The 23,091-nt window shown below is 36.3% G+C and overlaps 3 protein-coding genes across 4 annotated transcripts in view; 2 read left to right on the top strand and 1 right to left on the bottom strand.

The window, feature by feature from the left end:
- Positions 1 to 4,176: 4,176 nt before the first annotated feature.
- LOC115929084 (platelet glycoprotein V-like) lies at positions 4,177 to 6,912 on the bottom strand. Its single transcript, XM_030997244.1, has 3 exons — positions 6,333 to 6,912; positions 5,690 to 5,795; positions 4,177 to 5,359 (listed from the first exon to the last, which is right to left on the bottom strand). Exons 1-3 carry the CDS (start codon positions 6,910 to 6,912, stop codon positions 4,177 to 4,179), a joined length of 1,869 nt encoding a protein of 622 aa, XP_030853104.1.
- An 806-nt stretch (positions 6,913 to 7,718) lies between these two features.
- LOC105442575 (pre-mRNA-splicing factor ATP-dependent RNA helicase DHX16) lies at positions 7,719 to 11,083 on the top strand. The gene is made up of 4 exons (XM_030997243.1): positions 7,719 to 7,733; positions 8,767 to 8,928; positions 9,492 to 9,668; positions 10,076 to 11,083. Exons 1-4 carry the CDS (start codon positions 7,719 to 7,721, stop codon positions 10,196 to 10,198), a joined length of 477 nt encoding a protein of 158 aa, XP_030853103.1. The 3' UTR covers positions 10,199 to 11,083.
- Positions 11,084 to 14,772: 3,689 nt separating this feature from the next.
- Positions 14,773 to 23,091, top strand: part of LOC115919037 (pre-mRNA-splicing factor ATP-dependent RNA helicase DHX16-like) — a 50,021-nt gene continuing 41,702 nt past the window's right edge. The window contains exon 1 of one of the 2 annotated variants that reach the window (XM_030997601.1): positions 14,773 to 14,929. In XM_030997601.1, the coding sequence (XP_030853461.1) occupies positions 14,909 to 14,929 (21 nt within the window). In that variant the 5' untranslated portion in view covers positions 14,773 to 14,908. The remainder of the gene's footprint in view (positions 14,930 to 23,091) is intronic. The other variant, XM_030997600.1, reaches the window with a different exon arrangement.

Here is a 23,091-nt window from a genome sequence, read left to right as displayed (position 1 = left end):
TTCTTTATTCTTGTAATGTTAAGAACAACCATATGAATATGAAAAGGTGGTTCAAAGGTTAAAGGCCAAAGGTCACTGTACATTGAAATCACAGATTAGTTCATGCATGAAATGGAGTGAATAGAATTTTGGGGGTGATGTGAACAAAATCTGGAAACGTGTGTGGTGAGAGTATTTTCCCAAGGAATGATGCAGACCATATTCATTTTTTTAAAATTTATAATGAATGAAAGAAATTACAACAAAATATGGATCATTCTTGCACGGAAAGTTATATCAAAAATACTTTCTCAATTTTTATTTATGTTCACCCCATTTTTTGTATTTACCATGTGTTGCAGTACTTTGGTTAACATAATTTTTAATGAATCATTTAATTTAACAGTAAACAGAATTTGAGCCTTGTATGCATTATCGTAAGGAGATGAAATTGGATTTTTGGTCAAAGATCTCGAATTACCACAAAACTGATGGTTATCATGATAGAGCGTTTAATCTGATTTTGTTTTCTTAAATTAATGTCCGAGATTACAAAGTGAAGCACTTTCGCAAACATGACGGAATGTAAAGACAACGGTAACGCGAGCGAAACAAATTAATCTGCGCATGCGCGAACCAGAATTTTCTACGTCTTGTTGATTTTCATGACCGTTCTCGGCCATAATAGCGTTCGTTCCCTAAACATGACGGAACAGCTGTATCACCGTGCAATCATGATATAGATATCGTATGATATGGAAGTAAGAAACCATACATAAATTGTGCTTCGATCCAATTTATTGACATTGATATAAACTAATCTGATAATAATTACATTTTACATGAGTAATGATGCAAATGTGACATCAAGTTTTTCGGTAATGAATTGATTGTAGATTTAAAATTCTAATGAAGTGTACCAAATACTTCTTTCTTATCTTAGTACACGCTAATATATGTTTTCCCCATTAAACGTCGAGCAAATGTGTCGATCAGAATATATACACACATACATTGAAGAAAAAAATGAATTGGAAAGGATTTTTCAAAGACCTGCTCATATTGGGCAACCTCTAGATGATTATTGACCTTGCCAAAGTACTCAGGTGGGTCAAGGTTCACAAGGTCATCGGGTTCCGTAAGAGGTGACCTGACCATTTGCTACAGGATTTATTTTGCCAAAGATTTTATTTTGCCAAAGATTTAGGGTTAGCGTAACTGTTACAAATGGGATTCACTGGAGCATGTATCATACAGCCACCATAAGAAATATCACCTGAATGATATAACCAGTTAAAGAAATAAAAGCATTTGCTTATCATCTATTAAGAAATTAAGATATTAAGAAATTAAGAATGATATTTAACTATAACACATTTATTCTACACATTAACAAATACTAAACGGCTCATCTATTGTTGAAATATACACAGTATTAATATTTTTTTTAGAACTAATTACACTGTCGCTCATATAGGTGGAATAATTTGGTTTTACCCCAATTTATGGAATTATTTTAAAAATAATTAAAAAAATAATAGATCTAGATAAAAGTATACATTCTCAGATTTTATTGAATGATAATTTGCAAATGTGTGATTTGTTTATGTTGGGGACCGGGGTAAAATGCACTAAATTATTGAAAATTTATTGCATTTTCTGTGTTTTTTTTAATTACGGAAACTGCCCCCTACCCTAGCCCCCGCCGCGTACAGTCATGGTTCAGTGACAAAGCAAGGGCCTCGTAACTGTGAGGCCCCGGGATCAAAACCGTGTCGATGTGCTATTTAAGTGCCCTTTTATGGGGCATTAATCCTCATTACTGTCATTTATGACTTAAGGGCGTAGGTCCCCTATTTGATAAGCATAGTAGCATACACATGCTTTAGCAGTCACGCAAAACACACATTTGCAAATTATCATTCAATAAAATCTGAGAATGTATACTATTATCTAGATCTATTATTTTAAAATTATTTTTAAAATAATTCCATAAATTCGGGTAAAACCAAAATATTCCACCTATAGGAGCGACAGTGTATTCCTTAATTGCAACCAAAACATGTGGTACAATTTCAAATACAAATAAAATCACAATAATATAAATAACAATAGTAGAAATAATGTACAAAAGTTTTTACAAAACCTGTATAATTTGATACATAAATATACAAACAACAAAGTGCTACAATAATTTCATGACACATTATCACATAAATTAATGTTAGCTCATGAGTTCTACATTTCATAATAATTGAATATAAAATCTGAAGTAATTAAGTTAGTTTTGTCTATAAATTGAGTAATTTATAATAAAATTGATAATGATAATGGATAGAAAAGAAATCACAGGTCACCAACATAACATAGATTCAGAATGGAGTTGTGAATGATAGTACGGCGTTTCAACTGTTGAGAGACAGAAGGGCATTAACTCATATTCATTACACAGACCCAACATCATCCATCCTCTCAACAGACGATATGTCATATCAAGCGTATTGAAATCAAATTGAAAAATAAAACAAAGTGAGCCTAGACTAAGGAGTCAGTCAAACTTTAAGTTGGACTTGAGAATTATGGAGAGCCATTTGTAGCCTTAAAATAAAATATATTCAAAATCAAAAATTCAACTTTTATAGACTTTTCATAAACTCCACATCAAGAACATGAAATCTCCCATGATAATAGAAAATATGAATTAATTGAATCAACATTTTATGCCTTTTAAAATTACTTTTACAAAATATTTTCAAAGTTGCTAACGACTTTTCATAATTGTTAAGTCCAACTTAGAGATATGTTCAACTTAAGAATTTTGTGAAACACCACCTGGTATACAAGTAATAGTACTTAAAGGAAGTGAAAACTTTAGGAAATATCTAATTGCAGCAATCTACATATACATTCTTTACTTTCCATAATGTAGTCTAGAAATGCACTGTATTACATTTCCACTACCTAGTACAGTTGTAGGCATTATTATGACAAATTTAAACATACTTGGTAAGACATTGATGCTACAAAATTTAAAAAACAACTCTTATATCGTTAAAATATGTATATATTTACAATTTTCATCTACATTCTGTGTATCACTATTATGCCTCCTTTATTACATGTAGTAGTTGTAAAATTAAAAATACATGTATTTAGTAACGCATTCATTCTCCAAATTCAAAAAGGTTATCAAAAATCTCTTCAGTTGTTAAAACATTAATAATTCATGATTCATAGTTTATTTCACATCCCGAAAAGGACAGAAATGTAAATTTGACAAGATACAGAGAATGAATAATATATGTACAGTGAACAACTAAATTATTCATATGCTTTAATTGCTGTGATTTTTCAAGTGTGAGGAAATTAATTTGGCCCAAATTATGTTACTTGATAATCTGATTTATCAAGCTTATATCTAAAAGTATCCTCAAATGCCCTAATTTAACCAGTCCACTTTCATTCTTGAGTTACAAAAACAAAAACAAAAAACATTAAATTTACAAGGGGTATGGATTAATTTAACTGTTAACTGTACATTAAAGGCTTAACAAACAACAAAATATGTACAGTTACAAATTGCAGCAGCTTTAATTTACATTTTTACAGCTTTAATTTACATTAATTTACATTTTTTCACTATCCATATGACATGTATATATAGCTGTCAATCATCCCTCTTTTCCAGTGCTTGTTTTTCAAAAAACTCTCTATGTAGTTTTTAAAAAATAAATATAGAAAAGGTCTTTATAAAAACATACTAAATACACTTAATTCCTACTATGACTATAGGTGCTGGGAATTATAAGAAAGTAGACATAGTTAATGCCAGCCGTTTAATAAAAATGGGCAGCAGAAAAGAAGGAAAAAAAGTCACATTGCAAGTGCAACTTTCCTTGTTATCTGGTCTGATCCAAGCTGTAGTAGGGGTATCACCTTGATAGAATCATCTGATGTAATGCAAATGTTGATGTTGTGGGTGACGTAAGGGACAAAATACCTTGGACTTCAATACACATAAAGGACAAGGGAACTGCGAATGTTGATTTTAATAGAGGCACATATTTTGATTGTTACATACGGGTATGTAGTTCTCAGCCCTTTGCCGGTAAGCAAATTTGCCGATATTGTTTTGGAGGTTTTTAATGTTTGTTGGATGACAATTAGTTTGCCTTGTTGTGAATGGTAATGGTTGGGTTAAACAGGAATAACACTATTGATCACCCTGTTGGCTCTCATGCTCTTTGCAAACTGAGCCCAGAAGAGTTCCTGGCCATCTTCATCCTCTGTCCACAGCATGTAGGGTTTGTTCTTACTCATGAACAACCGGACCAGGTACGGGAGATCATCATCCTGGATGTCCTCAAGGAAAATCAGTATTACCTTGTCCAATCTGGTGTCATTGAGGTGCTCTAGGGCTATGCGTAGCTTGGTCAGAAACCAGGCTTCATCCACAGAGTTGTTGCTTATTAAGAGGACAGTCTTGAAGCTGTTCTCAACGACGTAGTGGAGAGCTGGGATGTAGTACATCTCGATGTTGAGGTTGTTATCGCCGAAGGCCACTTTCTGGAGATGTGGAAACCTCTCCTGCAGGACTGGCTTGATGATCTGGTCCACCCATTCCTGGTCATCCTCATCGTACATCAGGTTGAGCTGGTACTCGTAGTCCTGGGCATCAAAGTCTTGGTTGATTTCCTCGTAGCCAAAGATGGCTAGTTTTAGGAGGAAGAGCTTGTAGTTGAGCCACCAACGTTTTCGATATGCCACCAAGCACAGGATGGCCACCAGAACAACGGAGAAGGACACACCTGTGATGATGAGAATATTAATGCCACAGTATTGATCAGGATGGAATGAAAGGATTGGCGATTGCACCATGTCTTTGATGGAAGAGAGTGAGCAAAGTGTGTCGTCAGGATGGATGAGCTCGACATTGCCTGAACGTAGCCACTCAACAAACCAACTCAAGTCGCATGTACAGGAGAAAGGGTTTCCTGATGCGTCTATTCTTGTTGTCCTGTTTGTAGGAAATATTGTTCCAGGTTCTATTGTGGTGATTCTGTTGCGCTGCATGAACAGGTGGTGCAGAGATTGGGATCTATTGAATAGAGTCTTTGGAATCGAATCAAGTCTGTTATTGGTTATGTAGAAGACCACAAGCCTGGACTGACTTTGAAATAAGTCTCCAGGAAGTGCTGAGATCTCATTGTCACGAAGATCCAATTTTGTGAGAGAAGTCAAACTGTGAAAAACACTGGGAATTAGGACTTTGATAGAAGAATGAGAGAGGAGCAGTATTTCAAGTCTCTTCAGAGGGTTGAAAGTTCCTGGTGCTAACATATCTAGATAATTCCCGCTTAAGTCCAGCCTTACCAACGATCTAAGTCCCAAAAAGAGTGATTTAGAGGTCATATTATTAAATAAATCTGTGCTCGTCAATCGGTTTTCACGCATAACCAGTTTCACAAGAGATGTAGTATTTGTAAATTGGGGTTTTGAATTAATTGTCATCTCTGCAAATGATAAATCTAATATGCAAAGAGTATCCAGGTAACGGAAAGCTCCATTGATGTCTTCGTGAAGTTCACTGGTGAGGTATAACTCTTTGAGGTTCTTCAGTTTCATGAAGGCATTTTGAGAATAGGTATCTTGTATTTCATTGTGAGACATGTTTAGTATTTTGAGATTAGGGAAACCCCATAGAAGATACTTCTTGATCTCTGTGATTCTGTTGAAAGAAAGATCCAGATATTCTAGGAAAGGAAATGTTATGGTGGTGCTTTTCTCAATGTCAATGATATTGTTACGAGCTAGGTCTAGGTGGTTTAGAGAGGACAGATTAGATAATATACCAATGGACAAGCTTGCAATTTTATTTCCAACAAGCATCACTCGCTGTAACATTTTATTGCAGGAGAACATGTCTAAGGGTAAGAATAGTAAGCGATTATAGGATAGATCTAATTCAACCAGCTGGTCTAATCCACAAAAAGTCCAGTTTTGTAAAACATTTATGCGATTGTATTGAAGTAATAAAATACTTGTCTGATTCAAACCCCAAAACACAAAATCTTGGAAGGAGCTCAGCATGTTAAATTGGAGATCTATGACATTTATCTTGGGAGAACCGTCCAGATTGCTATGAGTTTGGTTCAGTGGAATTATCTGATGTATTTTGCATGCTACCAAAACCAGTGAATCAATTTCATTGTTTGCTAGAATAGAAGAGATATGAAATTCCTGAAAAGTATTCTTTGAAAGAGTCAACTTGTTGACTTTATTCAAAGCTGAGAAAGCATTCGATGGAAGATTTGTTAATGCATTGTTGCTGAGATATAGTCGTATCGATGGACAGTTTTGAAGGGGTGTGAAGTCTGAGGGTTTTATGAAGGAGATGTTATTGTTGGTCAGATCAAACAAATTGATATTATCAGACAACGGCAAAGCATTTGTCGGAATAGAACTCAACTTGTTTCTTCCAAGAAGGAGCACCGAAAGAAGTCTATTTGAACTAAGTAAACCTGCTGGAAGAGACATTAGGCGGTTTCTCTCTAGGATTAATTGTTTGAGATTACCCAAATGCCCAAAGGCACCTTCTTCTATCACCGAGAGTTGATTTCTTCGGAGTGCAAGTGTGATGATGTCTGGAAGATAGGTGAAAGACTCGTCGTAAAGGGTTGTAATCAGGTTGATGGAGAGATCAAGAAGTGTTGTGTTGCTTGGAAGATCTTGAGGAACAGACCGAAGACCCAGGCGAGTACAGATAGCTCTGGTACCGAGGCTGGTAGTCGTGAGCTGGCAGCCACTGGGGGAGACAGAGCTCCAATTTCCGTCCTTGCCCGCTATGTCGTTCCCAGGCAATGCTCCAGATAGCAAGGATAAAACACATGCAATCCACCAGTAGAGAGGAATCCTTGAGATCGTGCAAGTCATCCTTGATTTGAACATATTGATCTCTTGGGTGTCACTACTGCAGAAGAAATTCCCTTGGAGATGTTTAAATTCAACTAACCAAAATATCTCTTCTGCTCCTTTCACAACAGTGAAATATTCCTGTCAATGTTTAACCTGATAGCCAGTATGTTTCTGTGAATGAGTGATTTGCACAAGATTATATACCGTAGAAAGACTGTAATATCTTTGGGGCCCCTACTGCAGATGACGTACCCTTCAAGATTTTGAATATCTCACTTTCTTGAAATGAGAATATTCATCTCCCAGATTGTCTAGTATTCAGATAGTGATGACTGAACCAAATCAAGCCAAAATGAGAATGTAAATATATCAAAAAAGTCGTAAGGGCTATATCTGACCTCGTTTCCTGTTTCACTTCATTTCATCCACTTGAAATTAATTTTTCTACCTCTTGAAATACAAGATGATTGTGGTCTCTGTTGGAGGAAGTGTTGATATAAACATCTATTTTTAGTTTTGTTAACAAAAAAGGAATATGTAATAAAGGCTGCCCCATGATATTTCACTTTTGTAATCCAAAATGCTTAAGCCATTAACAACTGCAGTTAACATTTATCAGAAGCAAATTCATGTGCTAGGAGAAACTGCTGAATTTACATGATTTACTCAAGTCAGGAATCGCATCAAATTTGGGAATTCCCGTAGAAAGCTGTTTTTGTTTTATACATAGTGGCAGAATGAAGCTCATTAATGGTGTTCACAGTGATAGCTTTGCAGCAATTTTGTTTCACTGAAATTAATTATCCTACCTCTTAAGATACAAAATGATTGTGGTCTATGTTAGAGAAAGTGTACTTATAAATATTTATTTTCACTTTTATTAGCCGTAGAGGAATATGTAATAATGGCTGCCATTAACAACTGCAATTAACATTATCCACTAATATTCATGTGCTAGGAGAAGCTGCTGAATTTACATGACATATTCAAGTCAGGAATCACATAAATTTTGGGAATTCCCGTAGTTAACAAGAATTTAATTGTACAGCTGTTTTGGGTTGATACAGAGTGGCAGAATGAGTAACAAGTTATGCATTTTTTTTGATACTTTGTCTCCAAAAGTTGAATCATATAGCGTAAATTAATTTTGTTTAATGCAGATATTGTAGAGTAAAAATATTTGTATTTAACTCAGAATTCAGCTTCATTATACTTACTCTCCATTGATATCCTGAAATTAGATTGATTAATCTTAGGTTGACCTACAACGATAAGGCACTAAAGCATACACCACATTTCTTTCTACGGGTACTCATGTACCTCACCTGGGTTTAGAGTGATTAATCTGTCAAAACCGTGATGGTGCCATAACTACCGCATTGTTGAACTACACCGGCTTCAAAATTACTGACCGAATTCAATATCGGATACTTGTTCAAACTTTTAAAGCTATCTCAACCCCTTTTCCTCCCTCTTTTAGCAGCAGAGAACATCATATTAACTGCGATCTACAATGGCTCCTTCCCTTCTCATTCCCAAATCCTGAAAACAGGCTGGCTTCAATTCTTTTCAATCCATTGCCACATGCCTATGAAATAAACTCCCTGCAATTCTAAGAAATAGTACTTCCCCTTGACTTTCTTAAAAAAACATCCTTTCCTTTCAAATCATACCTCTACAATTCTCCTTAATATATTGATTGACTATTAAAGGCACAATGCCTTGTATCCTCTGGAAAAGGCGCTATCATTATGATTATCATTATTAAAAATATTATTATTATCATCATCTTTGTTATCATCATCTTTATCATAATCATTATTATAATTATTACTGGTTAATTAATTAATTATTGTTTTTCTCATTGGACAGTGGGTAGAGACTGGTTTCTCAACTCAATGGTGCTTTGAGAACTTCATCCAGCATCGATCGATGAGACGGGCGCGGGATGTTCGTGATCAGCTCCAGGGACTCATGGAGAGAGTTGAGATGGAGATTGTGAGCTGTGGTATGGATAGTGTTGTTATTAGAAAGGTAGGATAAAGAGACGTTCTTATATCAATAGTTGTAATTTGTCCCCCCCCCCTCCCCTCCAAGGAAAATTAGAAGATGCAATGAAACGTACTAGTCTGATTTATTGTGACAATGCAGATGGTGATGATAATGGTGATAATAATGTGTATGATGAAGATGCTTTGATGATGATGATGAGGAGGAGGATTATGATGATGATGGTGGTGATGTTAAAGGTGCTGGTGGTAATGATAGTAATATTGATCATGAAAGTGATGATGACGATGATAATGATGAAGATGCACTATGAATATGACGGACAAAGAAAGAGGACAAAATATACAGTTCCTCATTCTACCCTCAACAATTGCTGTGGTAGACAAAGGAACATCCCTTCACTGCTATTATGTAAAAATGTGTAGAACATGCACATGCACATGCATGTCACATGCATATTCACATGTTCTACACATATTTACATGTCCGTCATGTTCATAGTGATAGTAATGGTGGTAATGATGATAACATTCCTATTGAATGCAATAGTAATAATTATCTTCCCTATCTTTGAACGAATATTCCAGGCTGTAACCGCTGGTTTCTTCTACCATACTGCACGCTTCAGTAAGGGAGGTAACTACAAGACAGTCAAGCACCAACAGACAGTCATGGTTCATCCCAATAGCGGTCTGTTTGAAGAACAACCAAGATGGCTCATCTATCATGAACTTGTCTTTACAACCAAGGAGTTCATGAGACAGGTATAACAATTTTAATTATTATTTTGTTCTTCTATTTTCATTCCTGCTGTGCCTCCTCAGTCCTGAAGGTTTCTGGGTGAACAAAAAAGGAATGTGGAATTCTTATCCTTGGGCCTTTCCCAAGACTATTGGAAATTCAGTAGAGGTGCCAAGAACATAAAGTAACATGTATGTTAATAAAATGATTAAGTCTGAAATATGCATTAAGTACAATAGAAATTTGCAAAAGACAAAGTATTTACTAGAGATGAATTAAGATGGTTGCGCTTTTTGCAGGAGCACCTGATCTTGTATATGTTGATGGAAACATAACTGAATTAAACATTTAATTCCTTTAGTCAGCATCCTTTAGTCAGCATCTATATAACATACATTTTCTAATCCTACCCTCATTTTCCACGATGTAGGTGATAGAGATAGAGAACGGTTGGTTGCTAGAGGCTGCTCCACACTACTACAAGGCCAAGGAACTGGAGGATGCATCAAGCAAGAAGATGCCTAAGGGTGTCGGCAAGTCAGCCGGTAGCTGATCGGAGTTACAGAAGACTGGTATCATTGGAGGACTAGATATGGGGATGAGTGCCGGCCATCATCTGGTATCGTTGAGATGGGACTCACTTAGAACAAACTAAAGGACAGACTTATTCCAGTTATGTGCCTTTCTCTTGTCACTCTTTGAGTCAAGGATCATCTAAGGATCAATTGTGTATGTATGGGGGTACCTGCCATCACCCATTTCAGATCCGCTAGACCCCACTTAGATTAAGCAAAAAGATATCTCCTATTCCAGATATAGCGAGTATACATCTTTGTATGGTCTCTTTCTGTCAAGCGTCTTTTGAAAATCAATTTTTGATTGATGAGTGCCGAGCATCACACAATTCGGATTCATTAGACCTCACTGAAAACAAAGACATCTCTTATTGCAGATCTGGAGAGAATTTATCTGTATTGTCTCTTACTGTCAGTCATGATCTTCAATTATGAGTAAATGTTGTTGGCCATCCTGTGGTAGAAATGAGCTAAACATCACTTAGAACAAGCAAAAGAACATCTTTGATTCCAGATAAGGAGAGAATGTGGCACTTCCTTAGCTTGCAATCAAGCATCGTTTGATGATCAATTGTGAGTAATGAGTGCTGGCCCTCAACTTGTAAAGCTGGACCTTCCTTTAGAACAAAAAGTGGGACAAAATCTAGAGAGAAATACACCTTTGTCTCGTCATCTGAGGATCATTACGAGCGATGTGTGCTGTCCCTCAATTGGTAAGAATACCTTTGTGAAGGACTGTCAAAGCAGTTTCACATTGTATCGAAGGTGATAGGCTAGTGATGGTTGCCTAGGTGACAGGAAGCTCATTTAAGGTGCATTCCTGCATCTACTGCTGGCCGTCACTTATCCAAGATGTATTAGTTCTTTTTATGCCTCCGCCACCATCATGTTTTCGGGTTGTCCGTCCGTACGTCCGTCCGTACGTCCGTCCCGTTTGACCGTTATCACAATATCTCAAGAACCATTTAAGATTTAAACTTAAGACTCGGGAATAGTATTTATCACCATAGGAAGACGATCTGATTAGATTTTGGAGTACGTAGGTCAAAGGTCACAGGTCACAGAGGTCAACTTATGAAATTCCTTGTATTGAGTTTGTTAGCGCGATATCTCAAGAACCATTTGAGATTTAAACTTCAAACTTAAGGATAGTATGTATCACCATAGGAAGACGATCTGATTAGATTTTGGAGCACGTATGTCAAAGGTCAAGGGTCACAGAGGTCAACTTATGAAATTCCATACATTGAGATTGTTATCATGATATCTCAAGAACCACTGGAGATTTAAACTTCAAACTTAGTGATAGTGTGTATCACTATAGGAAAACAATCTGATTACATTTTGGAGCACGTAGGTCAAAGGTCAAGGGTCATAGAGGTCAACTTATGAAATTCCATACATTGAGATTGTTATCATGATATCTCAAGAACCACTGGAGATGTAAAAACTTCAAACTTAAGGATAGTATGTATCACCATAGGAAGACGATCTGATTAGATTTTGGAGCACGTAGGTCAAAGGTCAAGGGTCACAGAGGTCAACTTATGAAATTCCATACATTGAGATTGTTATCGCGATATCTCAAGAACCACTGGAGAATTTTCACTTCAAACTTAATGATAGTATGTATCACCATATCATAATATCTCAAGAACCACTGGAGATTTAAACTTCAAACTTAATGATAGTGTGTATCACCATAGTAAGACAATCTGAATAAATAACAGGATAGTTTTTCCAGTTCTGGACCGACAACTCTACCGTGATGAAGAGTGGTAGGGAACATGCCTTGGTAATCCGAAGCTGATCTAACCTTTTCCACCAGGGAATTATTCCCAGTTCTAGAATGACTAGTGTCTACGTGATGGATAACAGTCGGTATAGAAGATACATGTGTCAGAGAAGATGCTTGGGACAGTCTCCAAGGTAACTAGAGGCTGTCCAAAGATGCCTGTCACCTTTTGGTAAGGTTGCAAGAAAACTCAAACTCCAACAAACATCAGGACATCATTAATCCCAGTTCTTGAAGAATTACCTTGTATGTAAGCTTTAAAAATTGGCACGGAGGATAGATATGACGGAAAATATGCATAAGACAGTTGGCTCGGTTACTAGAAGCTCATCTCAAACGTGCCCCTTGAGTCCAGTACAGTCAACAAGACCCTGGCGAATAGTGATTGAATTTATACCAGATTCTGTGACAACTCCCAACCTTTTCAGTTATATTCATTTGATACCTGTGCATTCAATATTATTGAAAAAGCCAGTTGGTCTTGTAAGGTTTAATTACTTCAGACTTAAGTGGACCAGGCATTGCAATTCATATGTAAATTCATGTACCGTTATATAAATGAAATAAAACTATTTAAAACTATATTCTATTCATTTTGTCATATTTGAATATATTTTTCTAATTTTTATTTTTTTCTTCAAAATACATGTACACTGCAAATTATGATGACTTGAATGGCACAATACATGCAGGCGCAGATTCAGGATTTCTTAGGGGGGGGGGGGCCCAAATTTGAAATTATGCGAGCCGAATATTGGTACCTAATGGTGACCAGCAGTGGTGTAATGAGCAAAAACGTTTTGGGAGGGGGGCAGACCAAACAAATCTTCATCACCCCACTCTTACATGCAGGCCCCGCTGAACGTTTTTCAGGCATTTAATTATGGTCAGATGAGCAAATTTTGATACCTTATTTGTGACACGTACTGGCAGGTCACCAATTGGTGTGGGGTCTAGCTGGCAGAGCCCCTGTAAGCTAAGGGGTTTTAGGCAATAAATTACCGTCAGATGAGCATCCCGCCCCCCCCCCCTTAGGGCCCTAGGTATTTAATCACGGTCAGATGAGCATATTTTGATACCTCATTATTTTGTGACACTGGCAGGTCTTTCTTACTTTCCCTCTTTCTTTCTATTTGTCTTTAATACATTGGATGTGGGGACATGTCACATTGATTGTGTTTGTATTGCATTTGATAGCTCATGACTATGAACATTGGATGTGGGGGCATTGCACATTGATTGTGTTTGTATTTGAATTTAATAGCTGATAATTTGATACATTGGATGTGTTTTTATTGCATTTCATATGTGATGACTTGGTACATTGAATGTGGGGACATGGCATATTGAATATCTTTGTATTGCATTTGATAGCTGATGACTTTGTAGATTGGATGTGGGACATGGCACATCAATGTGTTTTTATTGCATGTGATAGCTGATGACGTGATACATTGGATGTGGGGACGTGATATCTTGAATGTGTATTGTATTTGATAGCTGATGACTTGGTATATGTGATGTGGGGACATTGCATAGTGACTGTGTTTCTATTGCATTTGATACATTGGATGCGGAGACATGGCATATTGAATCTGTTTGTATAATTGCATTTAATAGCTGATGACTTGATACATTGGATGTGGGGACATGACTTCTTGAATGTGTATTGTATTTGATACAGCTGATGACTTGATGCATTGGATGTGGTGACATGGCATATTGAATGTATTTGTATTGCATTTAATAGCTGATGACTTGCTACATTGGATGTGGGGACATGGCACATTGATTGTGTTTTGATTGCATTTCATATGTGATGAGTTGGTACATTGAATGTGGGGACATGGCATATTGAATGTCTTTGTGTTGCTTTTGATAGCTGATGACTTGATACATTGTGATGTGGGGACATGGCATATTGAATGTGTTTGTATTTAATTTGATAGCTGATGTCTTGGTAAATTGGATATGGGGACATGGCACAGTGATCGTGTTTGTATTGCATCCGATAGGTAGTGACTTGGTAGATTGAATGTGGGGACACGACTATGTATTTAATTGCTGACGACTTGGTACATTGGATGTGGGGGGAACTGTGGGTACATCAATAGTGATTTTGCGAATAGAATGTGGAGTCATTTCTTTTGATATTTGTGTATCCCTATATCCCCATATCCAATGTGATGCGTCTATTTTTTTTATTTATTGCATTTTCCCATTACAATTTTTTTTTAAATAACACTCTTAATATAGCTTTTACATTTTTTTCGATACAAATAGTATTAGTTTAAAATTATGCTAGTTGGTGATATCTCACTTCCCTGTATAAAATCCAAATTCCCACTTTGGAGGTTGTGTATGTACGTGTGTGTGTGTATGTGTGTTCGTGTAGAGAGGGGGTATGTACTTGGGGTGGTTGTACTCCCTCCTCCTCCCCCAATCCACCACTGGACATGAGTGTGTGTGTAAGTGGAGGAGAAGCGTGTTAATGGTGTAACCACTGATGATGCCTGGAACTTAAAAGGTCCAGGTAAAAAACACTTCTAATTAGGATTTTGAAGCACTTTATCACTTCATTGGCTGCCGGCCTAGCTACTTATTTTTAGACTGAGAAGAAAGAAAAAGAAAGTGGATGAAAAGAGCATTCATATTTTGTCTATTTTTGTCAAGCTCTCTCTCTCCTTAATTGTTTCTCAGCCCCCCCCCCCCTACCCGGCCCGCCGTTAATACATGTAATTTATTCAGGTACAAGTGTTCCGAAGAGATACTTAGCATCGCCACTGTGCTGTTGGTCAACGATTGCCGTCTTCTACCGACCTAAAGACAAGATAGTCCACGCCGACAACGCTAGGGTGAACTTCTTCACTCCAGGCGGTGATCATCTCACATTATGCTCAATGTCTACAACCAGGTTAGAGAATGATATGCTTCTCTATTCTTACAACCATATGAATATGAAAAGGTGGTTCAAAGGTTAAAGGCCAAGGGTCACTGTACATTGAAATCACAGATTAGTCCATAAAATGGAGTGAATAGAATTTTTGGGGTGATTGTAAACGAAATCTGAAAATGTGTGTGGTGAGAGTGTTTTCCCAAGGAATGATGCAGACCATATTCATTTTTTAAAAAAATTTATAACGCATAGTGAAAGAAATTACAAAAAAATCTGGATCATTCTTGCACGGAAAATTATATCAAAAATATTTTCTCAATTTTTATTTATGTTCACCCCATTTTTTGTATGTACCATGTGTTGCAGTACTTTGGTTAACATAATTTTTAATGAATCATTTAATTAAACAGTAAACAGAATTTGAGCTTTGTATGCATCATCGTAACGAGATGAAATTGGAATTTTGGTCAAAGACCTCAATTTACCACAAAACTGATGGTTATCATGATAGAGCCTTTAATCTGATTTTGTTTTCTTAAATTAATGTCCCAGATTACAAAGTGAAGCACTTTCGCAAACACTACGGAAGGCAAAGACAACTGTAACGCGAGCGAAAAATCAATCTGCGCATGCGCGAACCAGAATTTTCTACGTCTTGTTGATTTTCATGACCGTTCTCGGCCATAATAGCTTTCGTTCTCTAAACACGACGGAAGAGCTCTATCACCGTGCAATCATGATATAGATATTGTATGATATGGAAGTAAGGAACCATACACAAATTGTGCTTCGATCCAATTTATTGATATTGATATAAACCAATCCGATAATAATTACATTTTACACGAGTAATGATGCAAATGTAACATCAAGTTTTTCAGGAATGTATTGATTATAGATTTAAAATTCTAATGAAGTGTACCAAATAGTACTTTCTTATCTTATTACACGCTTATATGTTATCCTCATTAAACGTGGAGCAAATGAGTCGATCAGAATATATACACACATACATTGAAAAAATGAGTTGGAAAGGATTTGTTAAAGACCTGCTCATATTGGTCAACCTCTAGATGATTATTGACCTTGCCAAAGTACTCAAGTGGGTCAAGATTCAGATGCCGTGAGAGGTGACCTGAACATTTGCTACAGGATTTATTTCGCCAAAGATTTAGGGTTAGCGTAACTGTTACAAATGGGATTCACTGGAGCATACAGCCACCATAAGAAATATCAACTGAGTGAAAAAACCAGTAAAATCGATAAAGGCATTTGCTAATCATCTATAGAAATTAAGAATGATATTTAATTATAACACATTCATTCTACATATTCAAAAATACTTAGACAGCTCTTCCTTTGTTAAGATTTGCACAATAATAATTTTTTCAAAGAATTAATTATTCCTTAATTGCAACCAAAACTTGGGGTACAATTTCAAATACAAATAAAATCACAAACAGAGTGTTAACAATGGTAGAAATAATGTACAAAAAGTTTTAAAAAAAATAGAATCTGATACATAAATATACAAACAACAATGTGCTACAATCTTTTAATGTTAGCTCATAAGTACAACATTTCATAATAATTGTATTTAACATCTGAAGTAATTAGGTTAGGTTTGTCTATAAATTGAGTAATTTATGATAAAATTGATAATGATAATTGATAGAAAAGAAAACACAGGTCACCAACATTACATAGATTCAGAATGGAGTTGTGAATGATAGTACGGTGTATCGACTGTTGAGAGACAGAAGGGCGTTAATTCATATTCATTACACAGACCCAACATCCTCTCAGCTTTCAACAGACGATATGTCATATCAAGCGTATTGAAATCAATTAACAAAATTAACAAACTGAGCCTAGAGTATAGGGTATGAATTTGGATCTGGACCCCGTTGCACAAAAACTTACCATTGACGGTAACTGTGACATCAATGGTAACTACCATGAAAACCTTGATTTTGATTGGCTGTTAAGCCCTGTTAGCATGGTAGTTGCCATTGAAGGCTAAGTAACCATCGATGGTAAGTTTTATGCAACGAAGCCCAGGTATACATTCAGATATAGGTATACAAGTAATAGTACTTAAAGGAAGTGAAAACTTTAGGAAATATCTAATTGCAGCAATCTACATATACATTCTTTACTTTCCATAATGTAGTCTAGAAATGCAATGTATTACATTTCCACTACCTAGTACAGTTGTAGGCATTATTATGACCAATTTAAACATACTTGGTAAGACACTGATGCTACAAAATTAAAAAAACAACTCTTATATCGTTAAAATATGTATATATTTACAATTTTCATCTACATTCTGTGTATCACTATTATGCCTCCTTTATTACATGTAGTAGTTGTAAAATTAAAAATACATGTATTTAGTAACGCATTTATTCTCCAAATTCAAAAAGGTTATCAAAAATCTCTTCAGTTGTTAAAACATTCATAATTCATGATTCATAGTTTATTTCACATCCCGAAAAAGGAGAGAAATGTAAATTTGACAAGATACAGAGAATGAATAATATATGTACAGTGAACAACTAAATTATTCATATGCTTTAATTGCTGTGATTTTTCAAGTGTGTGAAAATTGATTTGGCCCAAATTATGTTACTTGATAATCTGATTTACCAAAGCTTGTATCTAAAAGTATCCTCAAATGCCCTAATTCAACCAGTCCATCTTTCATTCTTAAGTTACAAAAACTAAAACAAAAAACATTAAATTTACAAGGGGTATGGATTAATTTAACTGTTAACTGTACATTAAAGCCTTAACAAACAAACAAAATATGTACAGTTACAAATTGCAGCAGCTTTGATTTACATTAATTTACATTTTTCACTATCCATATAACATTTTAAATATGTACATTTAACATGTATAGCTGTCAATCATTCCTCTTTTCCAGGGCTTGTACCTATTTTTTTTTTTTTAACTTTCTCTGTAGTTTAAAAAAAAATATATAGAAAAAGTCTTTATAAAAGCATACTAAATACACTTAATTCCTACTATGACTATAGGTGCTGGGAATCACAAGAAAGTAGACATTATTGATGCCAGCCGTTTGATAAAAATGGGCAGCAGCAAAGCAATAAACAAAAAAGTCACATCGCAAGTGCAATTTTCCTTCTTTTTTGGTCTGATCCAAGCTGAAGTAGGGGGAATCACCTTGATAGAATCATCTGATGTACTGCAAATGTTGATGTTATGGGTTACGTAAGGGACAAAATACCTTGGACTTCAATACACTTAAAGGACAAGGGAATTAACTGCGAATGTCGATTTTAAGATAGGCACATATTTTGATTGTTACATACCGGTATGTTGTTCTCAGCCCTTTGCCGGTAAGCAAATTTGCCGATATTGTTTTGGAGGTTCATAATGTTTGTTGGTTGACAATTAGTTTGCCTTGTTGTGAATGGTAACGGTCGGGTCAAACAGGAATAACACTATTGATCACCCTGTTGGCTCTCATGCTCTTTTCAAACTGGGCCCAGAAGAGTTCCTGGCCATCTTCATCCTCTGTCCACAGCATGTAGGGTTTGTTCTTACTCATGAACAACCGGACCAGGTACGGAAGGTCATCATCATCGATGTCCTCAAGGAAAATCAGTATGACCTTGTCCAGTCTGGTGTCATTGAGGTGCTCTAGGGCTATGCGTAGCTTGGTCATAAACCAGGCCTCATCCACAGAGTTGTTGCTTATTAAGAGGACAGTCTTGAAGCTGTTCTCAACGACGTAGTGGAGAGCTGGGATGTAGAACATCTCGATGTTGAGGTTGTCATCGCCAAAGGCCACTTTCTGGAGATGTGTAAACCTCTCCTGCAGAACTGGCTTCATGATCTGGTCCACCCATTCCTGGTCATCCTCATCGTACATCAGGTTGAGCTGGTACTCGTAGTCCTCGGCATCAAAGTCTTGGTTGATTTCCTCGTAGCCAAATATGGCTAGTTTTAGGAGGAAGAGCTTGTAGTTGAGCCACCAACGTTTCCGATATGCCACCAAGCACAGGATGGCTACTAGAACAGCAGAGAGGGACACACCTGTGGTGATGAGGATATTAATGCCACAGTATTGATCAGGATGAAATGAAAGGATTGGCGATTGCACCATGTCTTTGATGGAAGATAGTGAGCAAAGTGTGTCATCAGGATGGATGAGTTCGACATTGCCTGAATGTAGCCACTCCACAAACCAACTCAAGTCGCATGTACAGGAGAAAGGGTTTCCTGATGCGTCTATTCTTATTGTCCTGTTTGGAAACACTGTTCTGGGTTCTATTGTGGTGATTCTGTTGCGTTCCATGAACAGGTGGTGCAGAGATGGGGTTCTATTGAATAGGGTCTTGGGAATCGAATCAAGTTTGTTATTAGTTAAGTAAAAGAATCCAAGCCTGGGCTGACTTTGAAGTAAGTCTCCAGGAATTGCTGAGATCTCATTGTCACAAAGTTCCAATCTTGTGAGAGAAGTCAAACTGTCAAATACACTGGGAATTAGGACTTTGATGGATGACTGAGAGAGGAGCAGTATTTCAAGTCTCTTCAGAGGGTTGAAAGTTCCTGGTGCCAACATATCTAGATGGTTCCCTCTTAAGTCAAGCCTGACCAACGATCTAAGTCCCAAAAAGAGTGATTTGGAGGTCATGGTATCAAATAAATCTGCGCTCATCAAACCATTTGCACGCATAGCCAGTTTCACGAGAGATGTAGTATTTGTAAATTGGAGTTTCGAACGAATAACCGCCTCTGCAACTGATAAATCTAATGTGCAAAGAGCGTCCATGTAACGAAAAGCTCCATGAATGAGTAGTTGAGGTTCATTGGTGAGGTATAGCTCTTTGAGATTCTTCAGATTCACGAAGGCATGTGCAGAATAGTAATTTTGAATTTCATTGTGAGACATGTTGAGTATTTTAAGATTAGTGAAACCCCATAAAAAATACTTCTTGATATTTGTGAATTTGTTGAAAGAAAGATCCAGATATGCTATGGAAGGAAATGTTATGGTGGTGCTTCTCTCAATATCCTTGATATTGTTATGAGCCAGGTCTAGGTGATTTAAAGAGGTTAGATTAGATAATATACCAATGGACCAGCTTGCAATCCTATTTCCAACAAGCATTAATCGCTTTAACATGTTATTGCAGGAAAACATGCCTAGGGGTAAGGATGTTAAGAGATTATCGGATAGATCTAATTCAATCAGCTGGTCTAATCCACAAAAAGTCCTGTTTGATAAAATATTTATGTGATTCTGCTGAAGTATCAAAATACTTGTCTGATTCAAACCCCAAAACACAAAATCTGGGAAGGAGCTCACCAAGTTATATTTGAGATTCATGATATATATTTTGGGGGAACCATCAAGTTGGCTATGAGTAAGGTTCAGTGGAATTATATGATGTATTTTGCATGCTGACAAATCCAGTGCATCGATTTCATTGTTTGCTAGAATAGAAGAGATATGAAATTCCTGAAAGGTATTCTTTGAAAGAGTCAACTTGTTGACTTTCTTCAGAGCTGAGAATGCATTTAACGGAAGACTTTTTAGTGCATTGGTTCCGAGAAGTAGTCGTATCGATGAACAGTTCTGAAGGGGTGTGAAGTCTGAGGGTTTTATGAAGGAGATGTTATTGTTGGTCAGATCAAACAAATTGATTTTATCAGACCACGGCAAAGCATCTGTCGGAATAGAATTCAACTTGTTGCTACCAAGAAGGAACACTGAGAGAAGTCTATTTGAACTAAGTAAACCTGCTGGAAGAGACATTAGGCGGTTTCTCTCTAGGATTAATTGTTTGAGATTACCCAAATGCGCAAAGGCACCGTCTTCTATCACTGAGAGTTGATTTCTTCGGAGTGCAAGTGTGATGATGTCTGGGAGATAGGAGAAAGACTCATTGTACAGGGTTACTATCCCATTGGTAGAGAGATCAAGTACTGTTGTGTTGCTTGGAAGATCTTGTGGAACGGACCGAAGACCCAGGTTAGTACAGATAGCTGTAGTACCGAGGCTGGTATTCGTAAGCAGGCATCCACTCGGGGAGACAGAGCTCCAGTTTCCATCCTTGCCCGCTATGTCATTCCCAGGCAATGCTCCAGAAAACAAGGATAAAACACATGCAATCCACAAGTAGAGAGGAATCCTTGAGGTAGAACAAGTCATCCTTGACTTGAACATTGTGATCTCTTGGATGTCACTGCTGCAGAAGAAATTCCCTTGGAGATTTGGAAAGTCTCACTAACCAAAATATCTCTTCCGCTCCCTTCACAACAGTGAAATATTCCTGTTTTTTTAACCTTATGTCCAGTATGTTTCTGTGAACGAGTGATTTGCACAAGATTACGTACCGTAGAAAGACTGTAATATCTTTGGGGCCCCTACTGCAGATGACGTACCGTTCAAGATTTTGAATATCTCACTTTCTTTAAATGAGAATATTCATATCCAAGATTGTCCAGTCTCCAGATATTGATGACTGAACCAAATCAAGCCCAAATGAGTATATGTAAATATATCAAAAAGTTAACGATCAACCCAAAGAGAAGCTGTTCAATAGTGTTAGGGCTATATCTGACCTTGTATTCTGTTTCACTTCTTTTCATTCACTTGAAATTAATTTTCCTACCTCTTGAAATACTAAATGATTGCGGTCTATGTTGGAGGAAGTGTTGATATAAACATCAATTTTTCTTTTGCTAACAAAAAAGGAATATGTAATATTGGCTGCCCCACGATGTTTCACTTTCGTAATTCAAAATGCCAATAAAACCTGCAGTTTAAGGGATAGTTGAGTGCTTTTTTCAATTATGGTTAATGATTTATGTGAAAATATTCCTATAAATTACTTCAAATATGTCAATTTAAAAATGATTTATCTCTAGTACAATGTCGTAAATCAACAGACGTTTCACAATAACAACCCATACTTAACTCTGTGCAATTCTGGTCACAATCAAACAATATGTCACTCAATCCTTTAAAGTGTTTTACCCTGCAGGTTACTTTTATGAAAAAATCCTGCTTCTCCTGAAGTTCTTTCCATTAATGACTCTACTATATGCAATGTATAAACTAACATTTTTGTTGGTATTTTATTTTATACAGGAAACCCTCCTGCCCAGGTTCATTTTTACCATCCTTCAAAGTAATGTTATTGTCAAATAGTATCGTTTTGCTGGGTGATTTCAACTGTAATATGAGAAATGATAATACATTGTCTAAAAATATTAAGGATATTTGTCGTATTTGCCAGCTTAATTAGTTAATCAATGAGCCTACAAGAGTTACACCTCATAGTAGTACACTCATTGATTTAATACTTAATACCTCAAATTCTATTGCTAACTTGAAGCCAAGTGTAATGTCCATTGGTTTTTTTAGTGACCACTGTTTAATATTTCTTGTCGTAAAAGGCAAAAACCCAATGCTTCATTCAAAAATATGTAAATTTTGATCTTTTCGAAACTTTAACGAAAGCAAATTTTAAGAGGACTTGAGAAATCAAAATTGGGCTGACTTTAATGAAGAAAATGTTGAAGTTGATAAAATGTGGTCTCATATCAAATCTGGGTTTACAATATTAAGTGATAAACATGCACCTTTTATTTCTGTCAGAAGAAAACGAAATGGGGTGCCTTGGATTACAGATGAATATATTACGTTGGCACGTGACCGTGATTACTATAAGAAAAGGTATAAAAAAGACGAAGTGTGATTGTTGCTGTGAAAAGTTCAAGTATTATAGAAACAAAGCAAATAACCTAAACAACAATCTTAGAAAAGAGTATTACCAAAACGAGTTCTCCGAATGCAGAAATGATTTGAGCAAAAATTTGAAGGTTTTGAAAAGACTCTTGCCTTCAAGGCAAAAGGAGGTAAATAACACAATCTTAATTGATGATGAAATAATAACTGACAAAGTAAAGGTGGCAAGTTTATTAAATGAAACTGAGTAATTTGAGTTCAAATCTACAAACTGTTTCATGTCCTAGCAATTTCAATTATTTACAAACTTGATTTCAAACCGATTGTTCTTTCGAATTTCAAGAAATCAAATCAGAATTTGTTAGAAATGAACTACGTAATATTGATTGTAAAAAAGCTATAGGAATGGACGATCTACATCCCAAGTTACTCAAATTATCTGCAGATA

This window comes from Strongylocentrotus purpuratus, unplaced genomic scaffold (assembly GCF_000002235.5).
Source record: "Strongylocentrotus purpuratus isolate Spur 01 unplaced genomic scaffold, Spur_5.0 spur5_scaffold_4, whole genome shotgun sequence".
Taxonomy (NCBI): Eukaryota; Metazoa; Echinodermata; class Echinoidea; order Camarodonta; family Strongylocentrotidae; genus Strongylocentrotus; species Strongylocentrotus purpuratus.
This window is presented reverse-complemented; position numbering and strand designations above follow the sequence as displayed.

Bases quoted from the DNA above. Each gene is read 5' to 3' on its own strand.
- LOC115929084 (XM_030997244.1), bottom strand. From the start codon at position 6,912: ATGACTTGCACGATCTCAAGGATTCCTCTCTACTGGTGGATTGCATGT. The intron at 5,796-6,332 runs GTCCATCGATAC...TAAACCACCTAG, and splicing joins CTTCACACCCCTTCAAAACT to ACCTAGCTCGTAACAATATC. The intron at 5,360-5,689 runs GTATCTTCTATG...TTTGGGACTTAG, and splicing joins AGAATCACAGAGATCAAGAA to ATCGTTGGTAAGGCTGGACT.
- LOC105442575 (XM_030997243.1), top strand. The intron at 8,929-9,491 runs GTAGGATAAAGA...CGAATATTCCAG, and splicing joins ATAGTGTTGTTATTAGAAAG to GCTGTAACCGCTGGTTTCTT. The intron at 9,669-10,075 runs GTATAACAATTT...TCCACGATGTAG, and splicing joins CCAAGGAGTTCATGAGACAG to GTGATAGAGATAGAGAACGG.